Here is a 19,999-nt window from a genome sequence, read left to right as displayed (position 1 = left end):
GGGACTTAATGGAGGCGGTAGATCTATTCCATTCATTAACCAAGAGCCCATACACATCAAAGCTTGTATTGTTTTGTTTGAAAGCCTATTCCTTTTTTTAGTGACAAGATCTCCTGCTTTCGAAAATATTTGTTCATAGGGGACAGATGTTGCTTGAATTGCTAAAAAATTTCTAGCTGCCAATGAGAGGACTGGAAATCTATATAATAAACTATATTGACTATTTAAAAAATATAAAAGACCTTTCACTATTGGCTTTCCACTATACTAATATGTCATCCTTTAATGAAACAAGTGGTTCATTCAAATAGGTGTGAAGTTCTGATATATTTTCTTCAATGATTTCTGCCGATATATAATCCCCTTCTGAATTTCTTTTTTGGGATAAAATTCTTTCTAAAAAACTAAATTCATTGATTTCCTCCTGGCACAAATGTTTGAAAATTAGGATTTAATAAATAAATATATAAAGATATGATCATAGCTTTTTTTTCTTCCCACCAATAATCCTATATTTTTATCAATTCATCAAGTTATTATTTTATAAAAAGAAGATAAGATAAGATAAGATAGTAATTTACAGAAAAGGTATTGAAATATTATTATGATTCACCTTTTTATCCATATGATGAGTGGATTATGATGCCTAGTAGTTTTTTTTGATCCGGTAGAAAAATTTCAAGTGATAAAATTATATTTTAATCATATTTATTTACAGATTCTATGAACATTATATCTCAATATTGATAGTAGATTCCTTCACATGGATTTACAAAAAGCAAAGTTGAGTTAGTAAACAAATTCAATATAGACCATAAACTTAAAATTTACCAATACCCCTCCCTATAATATACATCTTACTTAATCGGGTACGGGCTTTTCTCTCTCTTCTTATCTCCCGTAGGCGTTTAAGCAAGTGGTTTTGCCTCTTGCGCGCACAGGTAACTGCAGCCTGCCCAAAAATTGTGGATGGGCTCATCTCATAGGTTACCCCCAAATTTCTTAACCCAATTAGATGGGATGAGATAGTCCAAGCGTAGCTCTGCTGTTTCATATAGCGATAAAGGGCAATTGCGCTTATTATGACGTATGACGTATAAATATATAAAATATACCTGAGAATCCGTTATTCCTGTATTTTTTTTATTTTCTATTTTCCTTAAATATTTTGAAAATTTGGTCATATACTCAATTCTATAAAGAGTATTAGGCATGTAAACTTGTTTTAATCTCGGATCCAATAATGTTGAGACATATGATTCATAGCAAAATAATTCTTTGAGATATTTCTGTATTTTAACCAGCATGTTATTAAGAATTTCTTTTCTTGTATTGTTATTATCCTTTTTTATATTATTTAAAATTTCATTATTTATATTCTCCATATATAACGTGGAAATCCCAACTGTAGGATATTTGGATCCTGATAAATCAAGTGTGGTTTTATAGAAGGGCCTTAGAAAATCTACAGCCTCTTTAAGGTCTTCTTTTCCACACTCAGTAAAGAAAACCCCTTTAAATTGTTTGTAATTCAAAAAAAGTACTTCTTCTATAGCATCCATATTCTAAAAATAATATTTTTTAAAAATAATTGGATAAAAATGTAAATACCTCATAAATTGTATTCATCATTAAATAGGAGCTATTCCATCTAATAGGGATATCAGAAGGGATTTTAAATTTTGTAATACCCTTATTTTCACATATTTGTACATATGCTTGATTTATTTTGGGTGATTTATTTATAGAAAAGGCTATGTCTCTACACTTTTCTAGGATAGTTGTAATATATGATAAACCTTCCTGAGATATTAGGTTTAGAATATAAGCACAACATCTAAAGCCTTTAAATTTTTGTTCCTTATAAATATTCTGCAAAATATCCATGCTTTTTAGGATGTTATTGGCATTATCTGTAGTACAGGCCAGTATATTCTCCTCCAATTGATGTACATCAATTACTTCTTTTATAGCTAAGGATATTTCTTCAGAAGTATGAGGAAATGGGATATGATTTATATCAAGTAAAATATTTTTTAATGTAAAAGAAGAATCAATATAGTGTGCAGTAATGGCTATAAATGAAATTTTATTTATATTGCTCCACATATCTGTGGAAAAGCTTATTAAAGAATTATTTTTATTTAAAATATTTTTTAGAAAATTTTTTAGTTTCTCAAAATTAGCTGTATAAAAATTTTTAACTTTGTTTTTTGACCAAATTGTAGCAGTTGAGTTTAAATATTTGATTAAATTATGAAGACCTGAACTTTCAAAAGTCCTCTAAAAGAAATAAAAGAAAGGACTTATATCAACTATTACCATTTAAATTTAAATCAAATTTATTACTATATATTTTTATCTAAAAACATTATATATATATATATAAAAAGTTAATTGAACATATTAAACAATCAACTTAAATAGTTAATATATAAAATAAACAATATTCAAATTTAAATCAATCAACATTCCCCCTCTTCTACAAAGAACTAATCTTCTTCTCAGCAGTCATCGAGAGCTTGTTGTCCCAGAAGTTTTTTTCCGTTTACTCGGTTTCATCTTGGTTAGCACATAAGTCTCAAATGTTCTCGTAGGCTTGATTCTATCACGTAGGTTTGATAAATCGTTTATTAGAGTTGCGTGAGTTTGTACGTTTTTTGTAGGCTTGAATCAATCGCGTAGGTTTGATAAAATCGTTGAACGTTATCGTTGGTTTGATATCCTTATCGTATGTTGTTCACATTTCTCAAAATTGTTATTATCATTTTTCATAATTAATCCAGTCGAATATTGGAATTTGGAATAAATCGGAATATGTAATTTGGAATAGTTGATCAAATCAAATATATGAACAATATGCACGAATAAAATTTTGAATTTCGGAACAATAAAATATGTAATAAGGAATGATAATTTATGGAATAAGGAATAAAATCCAGAATAAGGAATGATAAATCATAATGATTATTATATTATTTTTTATTAATCATAGCGTTTTATACTTTTAGCGTTTTAAGCGTTTTATATTTTTAGCGTTTTATATTTTTAGCGTTTTATATTTTTAGCGTTTTATATTTTTAGCGTTTTATATTTTTAAATTTTAAGCACGTAATCTTTTAAGTAATCAGGTTTATTTTTAATTCTTATTGGTCTAGTAATTGGTATCTTAATCTCATTCTTCGTGTCCACACTTCCCCCCCTTAGAGGAATTTTTAGGGTCAATTTCATAATATTTTAAACTGTTGTAACATTCTCTTTTCCTTAACTGATCAAGATGCCTACTTACTATCCCTTTATCAGTATAAACTTGAAACATGGTGTTACTCTCTTTAAGCTTGATGCTGCCTTTGCACCACGTATCATCACCCTGTTTCTTATACCAAACATAATCTCCTCTATTAAAAGTTCGATTTCGTGGTAACGACATGAAGACTTCACCAACTTTATCCTCCAAAGGTTTTAATAAATCCCACTTTATTCTAATGTCGCGGTTAAACATTCTTTTGGACGGTGTAACTCCCGTAGTGTCATTCGGCGTGTTTCTATAGTTGAACAAAAATCTGTCCAGCGCAGTTTCTAAGTCAATCTTTGTGTTCCTTTTCATATGAGCTTTAAATGTTCTCACCATACGTTCAGCTTGTCCATTAGATTGCTGATGATAGGCCGACGTTAGTACATGTTTTATACCATAATTGCTACAAAATTTTTCAAAATCTTTGCTCGCAAAATTGGTACCATTATCTGTAACAATGGTTTCAGGTATACCAAATAGTGAAATAGTTTTATAAATTTCCTTTAACGTGAATTCAGTCGTAATACTCTTTACCGGAACTATAACCGGAAATTTACTGTAAGCATCAACGATTATCAACCAATTCTTTGTAAAAAACGGACCCGCATAATCTATGTGTATCCTTTCAAATGGTTTAGTTGCTGCTACCCATGGATTTTGTATTTTCTTTGGATTGTCATGATAAATATTACAATCATCGCAACTTTTGACTTCCAAATCAATGTCGTTGACCATACCAGACCACCACATACGATCTTTGGCTAAAGATTTAATTTTACCTGCTCCCAAATGACCTTCGTGTAACGCCTTCAGTATGTTCTTTCTCAGACTTGACGGAATTATTATTTTGTCGCTTTTGTACAGACAATCTTTAATGATACTTAGTTCTTGTTCAATATTTTCATAAATTTTATTTTGGATAAAAGAAATAAAAGAAAGGACTTAAATCAACTATTACTATTTAAATTTAAATCAAATTTATTACTATATATTTTTTATCTAAAAACATTATATATATATATATAAAGTTAATTGAACATATTAAATAATCAACTTAAATAGTTAATATATAAAATAAACAATATTCAAATTCAATAAAAAAAGAATTAATTTAAATAGTTTCTTAAATTTAAAACACTTTCTTTTATGGTGCCCCGGTTACGGTGGTACGTTTTTCGTTTTTCTTTCAAAAAATAAAATAAAGTTAAATAATAAAAGTTAAAAAAAAAATATCCTTACCTTGAATTCTTTTGTAAAAAATAAAAGGTAATGGAATTACTTATCAAATTCGTCGTTCGATATGGGAGATGATAAAGGACAAATAAAATTTTTTGACTTTTCTTTTCGATAGTCAAAATTTTATCCAAATTTACAAAATTATAAAAAGGTAAAAAAATAAAAAAATAAAATAGAGTATATATATATATATAAATAAAGGAGTTATATGATAAAAAATATTTTTTTCATCTAAATCTTTCAATTTTTACGTCGTGATGTTTTGTTTTAAAACTTATAATATACCTCAATACGTTATTTTTGATAAAATGTTGAAAGAAATGGGAATATGTAAAGAATTTTCTTATGTCCGTGACAATAGGACGAACGAAATTGTTTTTTATTTTAAATCTTTACGAAAAATGATTGATGCATATATGTCTCTAAATGGGAAACCCTATATTCTTGATGACAATAATTATATTTTTATATTTTGTAAAATTATTGAATATTAAAATTTAAATATCTTTATGCTTTACATATTTGACATTATATTTATAGGGTAAAGAAAATTTTCCCTATATTTCATTATTAAATATAAATTTACGCAATGTTTAACTTATAGAATATCAATAAATTTTTTTTTCTAAAAACTTAGTCACGAATTAGTATTAAATTTTTCACAGACAAATTATATTGAAACTTAGTGGATTAAATCCTCTTTACGAATTCGAATTAGAATTTTTATAGATAAACTATTAAAACTTAGTGGACCATATTCTCTTGATTAAAATTAAAATTTTTAGACAACTTAAATTTGATTTTAATGAACTACAATGTTTTGCTTTTACGATTTTAAATATTGAAAGTTTACTTTACTCAAATAAAATTATATCATGGACGAAAAATTAACTCTTACACACACTCAATATGTTCCTAAATTTCCCAAGTTATCAGGAAAATTATCTGAGACTTATCTTAACATACTTTAAAGGACATATTGAGTCAGACTCATCTAAAGTTAGGACACTACTATGCAGCTTACCAATTGAGATTGTAGACCAAGTTACGTCGATATGTTCTAAAGCACAGTTAAAAGACTTTAATATTGTTTTTGGTAAATTGAAACTGTTAATTCCAAGTGAGGACATTAATGTAAATATAAAGAACTTTAACTTAGCGGTACAAGGTGCCGAGGAGTCCTTCCATACTTTTTATTTTAGAATTTCAAAACTTCATAAAAAATGCGATTTTGATAACGATACAAGAATGATTGAGAAATTAATAACTTGTTCTTTAAATGATAATATCAGAAGGAAGTTAAATAAACATAAGCACGAAGGTTTAGATAAGATGATGAAATTAGGAGTGGAGCTAGATGGCAGCAATATTAAACCGGACGTTAGCGATACAAATTATGTAGACAATGATAAAAAATTGGATAAAAATAAAAAATTTTACAATTTAAACATGGATAAAATACCATGCAAAAGTACTTTTAGTAATAATGAGAATAATTCTAATGATTATGAACATAATAATTTTAAAGAAAATAATTTTAATTATAATGGTCGTAACACTCATAAGGAAAATTTTGATTTTAAGAAGAGGAATTATAATGATTTTAGGCCTAATTATAGTGCTAGCCGAAACTATCAAAACAATATTTTTCGAGACAGTGAGGGTAACTCTAGAAATTTTCGTAATAACCAATCTTCGAATAACAATTCAAACTATTACGGAAGAAACTCCATGTGGCACAACAATAATTATAATAGAAACAATGCCTGGCAATACAATAACAATTCAAACAATTATGGTAGAGGTACTTGGCAAAACAATAATTATAATGGGAGAAACAATTCCTGGTCTTACAACAATCAAAGAAATCAGAGTCTATATAATAATCGATATGGTTATCAATATCAAACCTATAATAACAACAATAATGGAGAAAATAATACGTGGAAAAATTATAATCAGAATATTAATCAAAGAAAACCATTACAATATAATGACGTGAATCAAAGTAACATCAATTGTAACATGAACATTGAAGAGATTGTTGAAGAAAAATATAACCCTACACAAAATAATAATGGTAGTGATTTTAATATCAACAATTTAACTGAGTTTAAACTTAATGATAATGCGTTCATGACCACTTTAAAAGTAAATGATGCTGTTGTTACTATGCAGGTTGATACGGGATCCAAGTTTACAATTATACCTCATGATATGGCTAAACAAATAGGTATTAAAGATCTTAAAAAGTCCACTCTACAACTCACAGCTTATGATGGAAACTTAATCAAAATTATTGGCGTCACTCAAGTTAAAGTAACCTACGAAGGTATCACCAAACACTTGCAAGCCGTGATCGTTAAATCTAATAAAAATGCTTTATTGGGACGTATGTGGATTAATGCTTTTAGTAATATTTTGAACAAATTTATAGCAAACATTGATACCAACTATGAAGATGAAATAAAGAAATTAATAAAAGATTGCGAATCTAAACTGACTAAAAAACCGATTAACAAAGGGAATGTCAAGATATATCTACGTAACGATGCCAAACCGAAAATCATACCACCTAGACGGTTACCTTATTCAAAGATAGACGCTGTTACTAGAGAACTTATGAGATGGATAGGAGATGGAGTCATTGAGCCTGTAACAGATGTCCGATGGGCAAGTCCGATAACCGCTGTCTACAAGGATAATGGGAGCGTTAGGGTTTGCGCCGACTTCAAAGACACTGTCAACCCAGCCCTTGAGGATTTCAGATACCCACTTCCAAGAATAAATGATCTTATCGCTAAGCTCAAGGAAGGGAAGAAGTTCACCAAGATAGATTTCAAGGATGCGTTCCTATAAATTCCCATCGATGAAACCTGCAGAGACATATTAACTATATCTACACACAGGGGGTACTACCGGTTTACCAGACTTCCTTTTGGGTTAAAGACTTCATCTGCGATTTTTCAACAAATTATGGATCAAATTTTCAGTGACATGAAAGATGTCATATTTTATATTGATGATCTACTAATTACGGGAAGTAGTGACGAAGTTCATTTCAACAACATAAAGAAGGTTTTTGAAAGAATACTATCTAATGGTTTAGTGCCTAATTTTGCAAAAAGCTTATTTTTCAAAAAAAGTCTAAGGTTCTTAGGACACGACATCGACGCCAAGGGGATCCACGCCAACCATGACAAGATCGAGGCGATCGTTAAAATGCCGGAACCAAAATCAGCCGCGGAATTGTCAACGTTTCTAGGTATGGCCGGGTACTATAGAAAATTTTTGAACAACTTCGCTGAAATAGCTGATCCTTTATACAAGATTGTTAACAAAGAAAAATGGGAGTGGAATTTAGAACACTCCAAAAGTTTTGATGATCTAAAGACATTGATTAGTCTTCCTCCAGCTTTGACGTACTTTAATCCTGAACTACCTATCGGAATTGCGACTGATGCATCTAAAAGAGGTTTAGGAGCTGTTTTGTTTCACACTGAAAAAGATGGCAAAGAAAAACCGATAGCTTTTGCATCAAGAACTTTAGCAAAATCCGAAACAAACTATACCAATATTGAGCGTGAAGCTTTGGCCATTATGTTTGCTATCAAGAGATTTCAAGAATACTTGATAGGGAGTAAGTTCACTATTATAACGGATCATAAGCCGCTAATCCATATTTTCACCAAAGGGCTCAAAGATAATAGCACCATGTCATTAAGGTTACAGAAGTGGAGTATAATTTTGGGGGGTTACGACTTTAACATCAGATATAAAGCTGGTAAATACAATGTTGTTCCCGATTGCCTCTCAAGACTACCACAAGTAATTGATGATGACGTTATTGATGATATCGCGATTATAAATGACTTTGGCGATATGCCTCTTAGTTTTGACCGAATACGTGATAAAACATCCAAAGATTTTGAATTATCTCAAGTTATGAATGATATAAGAAATAATGTGCCTATCCAAAATAAAATTTATGAAAATATTGAACAAGAACTAAGTATCATTAAAGATTGTCTGTACAAAAGCGACAAAATAATAATTCCGTCAAGTCTGAGAAAGAACATACTGAAGGCGTTACACGAAGGTCATTTGGGAGCAGGTAAAATTAAATCCTTAGCCAAAGATCGTATGTGGTGGTCTGGTATGGTCAACGACATTGATTTGGAAGTCAAAAGTTGCGATGATTGTAATATTTATCATGACAATCCGAAGAAAATACAAAATCCATGGGTAGCAGCAACTAAACCATTTGAAAGGATACACATAGATTATGCGGGTCCGTTTTTTACAAAGAATTGGTTGATAATCGTTGATGCTTATAGTAAATTTCCGGTTATAGTTCCGGTAAAGAGTATTACGACTGAATTCACGTTAAAGTAAATTTATAAAACTATTTCACTATTTGGTATACCTGAAACCATTGTTACAGATAATGGTACCAATTTCACGAGCAAAGATTTTGAAAAATTTTGTAGCAATTATGGTATAAAACATGTACTAACGTCGGCCTATCATCAGCAATCTAATGGACAAGCTGAACGTATGGTGAGAACATTTAAAGCTCATATGAAAAGGAACACAAAGATTGACTTAGAAACTGCGCTGGACAGATTTTTGTTCAACTATAGAAACACGCCGAATGACACTACGGGAGTTACACCGTCCAAAAGAATGTTTAACCGCGACATTAGAATAAAGTGGGATTTATTAAAACCTTTGGAGGATAAAGTTGGTGAAGTCTTCATGTCGTTACCACGAAATCGAACTTTTAATAGAGGAGATTATGTTTGGTATAAGAAACAGGGTGATGATACGTGGTGCAAAGGCAGCATCAAACTTAAAGAGAGTAACACCATGTTTCAAGTTTATACTGATAAAGGGATAGTAAGTAGGCATCTTGATCAGTTAAGGAAAAGAGAATGTTACAACAGTTTAAAATATTATGAAATTGACCCTAAAAATTCCTCTAAGGGGGGAAGTGTGGACACAAAGTATGAGATTAAGATACCAATTACTAGACCAATAAGAATTAAAAATAAACCTGATTACTTAAAAGATTACGTGCTTAAAATTTAAATATAAAACGCAAAAAATATAAAACGCTAAAACGCTAAAAGTATAAAACGCTATGATTAACTTAACACCTAAAAAATAATATAATAATCATTATGATTTATCATTCCTTATTCTGGATTTTATTCCTTATTCCATAAATTATCATTCCTTATTACATATTTTATTGTTCCGAAATTCAAAATTTTATTCGTGCATATTATTCATACAGTTTTAGATTTAAGAAACTATTTAAATTAATTCTTTTTTTTAAATCAAATTTTATTATATCTATTATTTCTTTTTAGTATCTATATATATAAAGTTTTTAACATATTAAACAATCAACGTTAATATATTTTAAAAATAAACAATATTAAAATAAAACTAAAATTAACTATTCAAATTTAAATTTATTTAAATATATAATCAATCAACATTCCCCCTCTTCTACAAAGAACTAAGCTTCTTCTCAGCAGTCATCGAGAGCTTGTTGTCCCAGAAGTTTTTTTCCCGTTTCGATTGTACTCGGTTTCATCTTGGTTAGCGCATAAGTCTCAAATGTTCTCGTAGGCTTGATTCTATCACGTAGGTTTGATAAAATCGTTTATTAGAGTTGCGTGAGTTTGTACGTTTTTTGTAGGCTTGAATCAATCGCGTAGGTTTGATAAAATCGTTGAACGTTATCGTTGGCTTGATATCCTTATCGTATGTTGTTCACATTTCTCAAAATTGTTATTATCATGTTTCATAATTAATCCAGTCGAATATTGGAATTTGGAATAAGTCGGAATATGTAATTTGGAATAGTTGATCAAATCAAATATATGAATAATATGCACAAATAAAATTTTGAATTTCGGAACAATATGTAATAAGGAATGATAATTTATGGAATAAGGAATAAAATTTTAATCCAGAATAAGGAATGATAAATTATTATATTATTTTTTAGGTGTTAAGTTAATCATAGCGTTTTATACTTTTAGCGTTTTATATTTTTAGCGTTTTATATTTTTTGCGTTTTACATTTTTTAGCGTTTCCATATTTAATTAGTAGCGTTTTAATACTTAATTTATTTTTATTTATTTTCAATCTCCGAGGTTAAAATATGCAAATATTATGCACATTTCCCTCTCTTAAAAAAAAATTTAAATTTCACACAATATTTTTCTAAAATAATAATGTTTAATTTTTACATAACCTTTTGTCTTCAAAAGCTTTATTTCAAAAACATTTTTATCATATTAAGTATTACTTATAAGGGTTATTTAAATCAATCCCTTTTAATTCATATGTTTTAATTACACTTTAATATCATTGGTCTCACAAAATAGAATTCATAACCTATCGTTCAACTTCCATATCAGTTCTTCCTAGGTTGTCACATTAGGTTAGGTGCTGGTTATCATATTCCAGTCCAACATCCAGAGCCGGGACACCATGAAGAAAGAAGCTTTTTGCATGAAAGAACGTGCTAACATCTCCATAGATTAGGCATTGGTCATATCAATAGATTAGGCAGTCACAATAAATAAGGTAGTCACAATAGATAGTCATCTCCATAGGTTACGCAGTCTCCATAGGTTAGATAGTCATCTCAGTAGATTAGGTAGTCACAATAGATAAGGTAGTCATAATAGGTAGTCATCTCCATAGGTTAAGCAGTCTCCATAGGTTAGATAGTCATCTCAGTAGATTAGGTAGTCACAATAGATAAGGTAGTCATAATAGGTAGTCATCTCCATAGGTTAAGCAATCTCCATAGGTTAGATAGTCATCACAATAGGTAGTCATATAAATAGAGTCATCTCAATGGATTAAGCAATCGTCACAATAGGTAGACATATAAATAGAGTCATCTCAATGGATTAAGCAATCGTCACAATAGGTAGACATATAAATAGAGTCATCTCAATGGATTAAGCAATCGTCACAATAGGTAGTCAAATCAATAAATAAGGTAGTCATCAATTTCAAATTTAATTTAATTTATACTTTTTTATTTTAATTTTAGGCAAATTTTCTATATTTTATTCTTTTTTTTTTTTTACAAAAACATAACAGGGCGCCATAAAAGAAACAAGAAGTTAACAAATATTTATTCTTAATAAAATTTTTTTACCTTTTATAATTTTGTAAATTTGGATAAAATTTTGACTATCGAAAAGAAAAGTCAAAAAAATTTTATTTGTCCTTATATCATCTCCAATATCGAACGACGAATTTGATAAGTAATTCGTTTACTTTTTATTTTTACTAAAGAATTCAAGGTAAGGATATTTTTTAATTTTTTTTTAAAACTTTTATCATTTAACTTTAATTTAAAACGAAAAACGTACCACCGTATAAAAGAAATAAAAGAAAGGACTTATATCAACTATTACTATTTAAATTTAAATCAAATTTATTACTATATATTTTTATCTAAAAACATTATATATATATATATATAAAGTTAATTGAACATATTAAACAATCAACTTAAATAGTTAATATATAAAATAAACAATATTCAAATTTAAATCAATCAACATCCTCATTGGCAGAGAGTCCATTATTACCCTTTTTATTATTAATTGGTTCATATGTTCAGTTTGAAATTTATCCAATGGTATTGAAGAAAGTGATTTTGTGCTTGTGGAGGCATATTAAAATTAAGAGTAGATTGTGTTTTTGAGATATTTCCATTTTCATCATTAGAAGTATATATTTTATGTTTTATCAGATGTCTGCTTAATGTACCTAATTATTTTATTAAGAATAAGGTTAAATTATTTTGACAATGAATTATTCAGACAGTTTCTTAAGAAAAAATAGATATATAAATAATAACCAAAATATTTTAATAATAATACTGCTTATTTTGATTAATTTATTGCTTAAAAAATTATAAACAATTATTTTGTTACTTGTTGCTGACGATATGTTAAATTTGGTATTACAGTGAACACATATTCTATGTTTTTTATTGGGACTATAAGTAAAATGTTTCTTGGACAAACTTATGGTTTTCATATTGTAAAAAAAAATTAACAAAATCTAAAATAACTCCTCTAGAACAATAATAAAATATACAAAAAAATTATATTAATTGAATACTAAACTTAAATATTAATAAAAGACCGGTCCGGACCACGGTCCTCAACAAAGAGATCGGTCCGACAATCGGTCCGGTCCCGTAAGACCGATAGGACCGGACCGTTGATCTTCACTAAATATAATTTTTATAACGTTAAAAAATTAATATTATTTTTACTATATTAAGAAATACTATTATTTTTACTACGTTAAAAAGTTATTATTATTTTTAATACGTTAAAAAAAAATATACATGAGGGAAGCAAATTTAATATTGCTTATTTTTTTTAATAAATAAAGAGAAAGTCATGCCATGGTATTGTGTAATTTTACCATTAAAAAATAAGCATTGGGGAAGCAAATAAAAAAATGCTTATTTTTTTAATAAATAAAAGAGAAAGAAATTTTTTTATATAATATTTTTTCCTTTCTTTTAATAAAAAATTTTTGTTTTTAAAATCATTAATTAATGTTTAATAATTGTAAATGTATAATTGAAAATTTATTAACATTATCATTTAGCTCAAGAAATTTTGATGCGAAAAATTGATTATTGAAAAAGGAAGACCAAACCCAATTTTACAAAACTTAAAAAAAGAAATCAAAACTTGTATCCGTAATTTTTCTATCAATAAATATGAAAAATATAAATGGCTCACTGGATGTGAATTTTCTAATTCTCTATATTGTTGGTCATGCCTATTATTCCCAAAGGAAAAATATGTTTGGAATGATAATGGTTTTCGAATATGAATAATTTTTCAAAGGCAGTTAAACGGCATGAAGAATCAACCGCTCATTTGCAATCGATGATTCAATTAAAAACATTTGGACAAAATCGTATTGAAAATATGATAGATTCGATGCGCAAAATATCAATCGAACAGCGTAATTCTAAAGTCAACTAAAATAGAGAAATATTAAAAATATTGATCTACTCTATATGTTTTCTTGGAATTCAGGACGTATTCCGTGGTGATGATGAATCATCTAATTCAGTAAATAGAGGAAATTATATTGAATCAATTTATTTGCTCGCGGAAGAAAATTTACTATTGAAACATCATTTAGAAATAGTGCAGTTTTTATTGGACTATCAAGTGATATTCAAAATGATTTGATTAATTCTATTTCATATGTCTTACACCAAAAAATATTAAATTTGTCGAATTGTTAGATATTAGTAAATTCTTCCAAATAATCAAAATTTCCCAAAATATTTATTAGATAATTTAAACGACACTTATTCTCAATTTTTCGACTTACACAAGCTGGATACCGAATTAAAGGTAGTGTTTCGGGATGTTGAATTTAGAAAGAAAAAGAATGTTAATGAAATGCTTGAATTTTTAATATGCACTGATTTGATGAAAAGTTTTAAAGAGTTTTTTAAATTATGCAAATTCATCTTAACTTTGGCTTCAACAACAGCAAGTGCAGAACGGAGTTTTTCATCTTTAAAAAGAATCAAATCTTATTGTAGTAACAGGATGAGCCAAAATCGAATATCGAATCTATCTTTGATTTCGATTGAAAAAAAATTATTAAAAAATTTAAAATCTAGCGATAACTTTTATAATGAATGCAGTACTATTATTTTACTCAAAAACAAAGACGAATACCACTTATTCATAAATCTTAATGTTTTTATGGTTTGAGTTTGACTAAAATAAAAATAAATTTTTTTTTTGATTGCTTCCCTAGTAGTGAACCTGAAGCTTCGTCACTGTTATATAGTATTACAATTATAATATTAGAACTTTAAAAAATGGCTCTGAATAATTTCAAATTTTGTAAGCCATTTATAATGCAATCCTGCAAGACATAGATAAAACGTATACAGTTAATTTTTTTTATTTAAAAGCATATTTTGATTATATTATTATCTAGATTTGAACACATCTATAAAGGTAAATATATACTATCAGCAATAATTCACCAGCTGCTTAAATTGGATAGGCTCTGGATAAAATCAGAGGTCAACCAAAGAGAGAAAACTTGAATTTATTTTTAGTTTGTAAAAAGAACTTGACAATGAAAAGAAAGACTTGATTCCTTTAAAAAACAACACACATATAAGATTAAATTCTGATAAGGATATAAAAAAAAATTGATAAGGATCTGAATGAAGATTCTTTTAAAGATGATCTATCCGAAGGCCAAGAAAAATCTTGCACGGGCTAGTCTGCGTTATGTTTGCCAAAATCATCTTACGTTTGATAATAATTGTATATCTATAAAATATTATGAAATAGCCCAAACACTTACCTAAATTTATACCTATATAATTTTGTTTTCTCAAGATTGATTCTAGCAAAAATAAATTTTTGCCCCAACAAGCCCTAAACCTGAGGGTAGACTAATTGATTTATTATGTTTCCTATAGGATAATTTATATCAATATTCCATTATTTTATTGGACAATGTTTTGTTGACATAATATATCACTTGCATATATAATTCATAGAAAAAATGGCAAAATATGACATATAAAAAATGTGCAAAATTTTTAATAAATATTTTTTATTATTTCCTATCTGCAATATAGAATTAAATTAAATCTGTAATATTTGCCGACGAATACCTTTTATTATTAAACAAATATCTTTTTCTTCGTGTAATAAAATATAATGGCAGTGCCAATTTATTATAAGACCCAAAGATTTCAAAAACATCTTTCTAGTAAAAAACTTTGGTTTCAAAATATCATTTTAGTATCAAAAATTTGTAACTATAAAGTTTTAAAAAATTTTCATAATTTCTTTTTCCTCGTGGTGTAAAATATAATTGCAATGCCAATTTATTATTAAACTCAAAGATTTTAGAACATCTCTAGTATCAAAACTTTTAACTAGGCTTAAAACAAAGTTTTAAAAATTTTAATAAATTCTCTTCCTCACGGAGTAAAATATAATGGTAGTACCTAAAGGTTTTAGAACATTTTTCTAGTATCAAAAACTTTTGAATTTAAAAGTTTTCACATATAGTTTTTCCTCGTGGAGTAAAATATAATCGCAGTGTCAATTTATTACTATATCCAAAGGTTTTAGAATATCTTTTTTATAATAAACTTTTAACTAGTCTTAAAACAAATTTTGGAAAAATTTATAATTTTTTTCCTCGGGGAGCAAAATATAAGAGCAGTACAAATTTATTACTAAACCCAAAGTTTTAGAACATCTTTTTAGTATTATAACCTTTTAACTAGGTTTAAAACAAATTTATTTCTCGTGGAAAAAACATGATGGTAGTGCCAATTTATTACTAGATCCAAAGGTTTTAGAACATCTTTCTATAGTATCAAAACTTTTAACTAAGCTTAAAACAATTTTAAAAAATTTTCATAATTATTTTACTTTTGGACTAAAACTTAATGTCAATCCAATTTATTACTAGATCCAGAGGTTTTAGAACATCTTTCTAGTATCAAAAACTTTTAACAAACTTTTAAATAAATTTTATAATTTTTTTTCCTCTTGGAGAAAAATAAAATGGAAGCGTCAATTTATTATTAGACCCAATGGTTTTAGCCTATTGGGTCGAGTCAGTCTGACCTACGGTGGCTTTGGTTTAAGGTCGTTTTTTCGGCTTAAACCTTGTGGGTTTTCGACCAAGCCGACCAGACCCATGACAACAAATTGCAGTATTATGTTTAAAAAAAATTCTGAATGGAAGGATCATAATTAAGCATTTCTAATGTATATCAACAGTCTTTTGAAACCACCAGTCCAATGTTATCTATACTATTGAACCCAGCAGCATTTAATATCTTCCTTATTAGATGTTAAATCTATTGATGTTATAGTTTGAGCTTGATCAAATACTACTGGAACTACATTTAGGGCTTCTTTTAATAATAAACGAAGTTCGTTTTTTTAAAAAAAATGATGAACGGCGTTCCTTTTATTTTTGACGAACTTTGAACGTGAACGCGTTGAATTTAACGTTCGTTCAATTTTAAAAATACTTTTTATTTTTATTTATTTGAAAAATTTAATATTTCCGAATTTTTTTAAAAAAATTATTATTTATATTTTTTAATCGGCTGTGTATTTCCTTTTCACATTTCAATTATTTTAACACATAGTTTATTAATTTGTATATTATTGTTTATATTTTAATTTAATAGATTAGCATAAGCATGGATATTATTATTTAATCCTCATCATCTGATTCGGAAAATCCAAAATCCGATGAATTATCATTACCATGGCCAAATATGATAAATGTTTTATAGTAAAATCCTATATTGAAGGAACTAAATCAATGCTTATTAAGTGTAAAATGTGGCCAAAAAGTATTATATTGTCAAAATCTTCAGATTCCAATTTAAAACAACATTTTATTGTAATATTAATTATTTTATTTTATTTTATATAATATAACTAAGTAAAATCATTAAATTTGAAGAAATAATTTGGGATATTTGACCCCAACAATAACGATAGTTATTTGAAAATTAAAAAAAATTAGTGGCCTCAAATATGGTCAACCATTGATAGACGACATATTTAATGGGATTAATAAAAGGTATTAAAACTATCACTCTCAATTAATTACATATAATATTTTTTTATAGATTTGAACATATATATAAAGATCAATATGTTCTTTCTGCAATTATACATCCAGCATCTAAACTTCAATGGCCATGGATAAAACTTCCGCACAACAAATCTATTAAAAATAAACTAGCGTTATCGAAAAAAATGCTTTGAAAACCCTAGAGAACTGTTAATTTCGAGATATCCTTTTTTTGTCGAGTAAGTAGAGAATGGATTGGAGGAGGATAACTTACCTCAATTTTTTGAAGCAAGTAACTAAACAATAAATGTTTTTAATTAATTCTCTACGTTAAATGAGCTGTTAATTAAGTATAATATCGCAATCCCCTCATCTGCCCCTGTAGAGCGTGTTTTTAATATAGCTAATGCCGTATTAACTGCCAAATCAGATAAATATTTTGAAAACAATTGTTATTAAAATTTAATAAGAAAAATTTTCTATAAATAAAAATATCTTTTTATTCGCTATATTATATTATATTTTATTTATAATTATATTATCAAAGTAAAACTATATTATTTTTTAACATGGCTAATATATTGTGTTAAAATATATAAAACATTTATTTATATTAAATTAAATTTAAAAAAAAATTTTCATAAAATTTTTAACTGGTTCATGAACGTGAACGCGTTCCTTTTTTTTGAAAGTGAACTTGAACGTGAACGCGTCCGATTTTTGTCAATGAACGTTGAACGCGAACGTGTTCGATTTTTTTAGAAATGTTTACAGCACTAGATAATTGTTATTAATTGGAAAAAATATAAGTTTTGAAAAATAATTTATAATTATTTTTTTTTTGTTGGAAAAATCAGAAAGTATAAAAAAGAAAAGTGTAAAATCCAAAAGTACTGTCTAAAAGTCTAAGCGCTAAAAAAAATCAAGTGTTCAATTTATGAAGAAATATAATCCTAGAAAAGCATTTTAAAGAAATAGGCCTTTTAAAACAATGATGTCAAAAAAGCCTCATTATATTTATCATCATAGGAAAAATTTTTCACAAAACCTTTGCCCCCATAATTTTTTATCTATCTATATTAATGTGAAATGTAAATTTTCCAGCTAATTTTGGTTAACAAAATATTTAAAATATGGCAACAAAAAATAAGGAAATTAATGTAATGTTCCACGAAGAAAATAAGGTTATGTTCTGTTGATATAAATTTTTTAAACATGAATATTAAAAAGAATTTGTATGTCTAGTCAAGAAAATTAAAAAGATACAAGATTCTCTTCAGATTAGATGTGATACCAGTATCTTATTAAGAATATTAAAATGATACTGAGTACAAGATAAAAAAAAATCTTGTATTAACGGGACTGCCCAATATGATATTAAATTTTTCACAGGGTAACGAGTAACGGTAACGCGTTCCTTTTTTCAGACATAACGAGTAATGAGTTTCTTTTTTAAAACAACGTTTACAGCGCTAAAAAATATATATTAAAATAATAACGTAGAATATATATGACGTAATATTTAAAGGGATCAGAACTATTCGGGATCATCACGGGTTTTAAAGAGATCTCTTTAAGAATCAAGTTTTTTTAAAGGATAAAGAACTATACGGTATTATCACGTTTGAACCATGATATAAAAAAATCTTAATTTAACGCGTTTTATGCGCGTTTTGATTTTTTTTTAAAATTAATTGTTATTTATTTATTTTCAATATTGTTTTTTTGGCCTTATGAAATAAAATATGTCTAATATAGGGTATTAATCGATAGCTAATCTAAAGATCTATTCAACTGGAATCTCTCCCCCTTAATAGGCGAGTCTAGGTCTGGGGGGGGGGTCAGGAATATTTTTATCAAAATAAAATATCGATATAGGTTTCAAATAATAGCTAATATTAATATCTTTTAACTGAAAGTCTTCATTCTTGGTCTTGTTGGGTATGACTTGGTCTGGGGGGTGGATGGAGGAAGGGGGTGTAAAAAATAATATTTTTTGATATGGATATCTAGTGTTGTTAAACGGCTCGTTTTGAGCCGATTTTTAAAAACGGCTAACTCAATATTTTATCCAGAGGAATACTACTCAAGCCCGAAGATTTTTCTCGTAGAAGGAACAAAGGTCTATACATATATGAACGAAATCTTGAGGCTTAGACAATATTTTTCTGGCTAAAATATTGAGTTAGCCGTTTTAAAAGATCGGCTCAAAACGAGCCTTTTAACAACACTATGGATATCAAATAAAAGGTAATTAAAATATTTTTTTATTGGAATGAGGGTGGGTCTAGGCCTTGGGGGGGGGTCAGGAATATTTTTATCAACACAAAATATCTATATGGGTATCAAATAAAAGCTAATTTAAATATCTTTAGATTGAAAGTATTTATTTTTGTCTTAATGGGTATGACTTGGTCTGGGTGGTAGATGGAGGAGGGGTGAATTTTTTTTTTGATATGAGTATCAAATATATGATAATTAAATTTTTTTTAAAATGTAATAATAAGAATCACTCATAGAGGGCAGGTCTAGGTCCTGGAGGGGGGGGGTCAAGAATATTTTAATCAACACAAAATATTGATATGGGTATCAAATAAAAGCTAATTTAAATATATTTAGATTGAAAGGTTTTAAATTTTGTCTTGATGGGTGTGACTTGGTCTGGGCTTGGGTAGATAGAGGGGGGGGGGTGAAATAATTTTTTTGATATGGGTATCAAAGACATGGTCTGGAGAGTGGATGGAGGGGGGGGGTGTTAAAAATATTTTTTTTGATATGGGTATCAAATAAAAGGT

General features: G+C 27.9%; 1 protein-coding gene across 1 annotated transcript; it reads left to right on the top strand.

Annotated features, from left to right (window-relative positions):
* Window positions 1–5,779: 5,779 nt before the first annotated feature.
* Window positions 5,780–7,390, top strand: LOC135929108 (GATA zinc finger domain-containing protein 14-like). Its single transcript, XM_065465619.1, has one exon. It carries the CDS (start codon window positions 5,780–5,782, stop codon window positions 7,388–7,390), a length of 1,611 nt encoding a protein of 536 aa, XP_065321691.1.
* The last annotated feature ends 12,609 nt before the right edge of the window (window positions 7,391–19,999 follow it).

This window comes from Gordionus sp. m RMFG-2023, chromosome 1 (assembly GCF_954871325.1).
Source record: "Gordionus sp. m RMFG-2023 chromosome 1, tfGorSpeb1-WG-v2, whole genome shotgun sequence".
In the NCBI taxonomy this organism is placed as follows: domain Eukaryota; kingdom Metazoa; phylum Nematomorpha; class Gordioida; order Chordodea; family Parachordodidae; genus Gordionus; species Gordionus sp. m RMFG-2023.
Note: the sequence above shows the minus strand (reverse complement) of the source record. Positions and strands in the feature narration are given on the sequence as shown.

Coding starts and splice junctions, on each gene's coding strand:
- LOC135929108 (XM_065465619.1), top strand. CDS start 5,780: ATGATTGAGAAATTAATAACTTGTTCTTTAAATGATAATATCAGAAGG.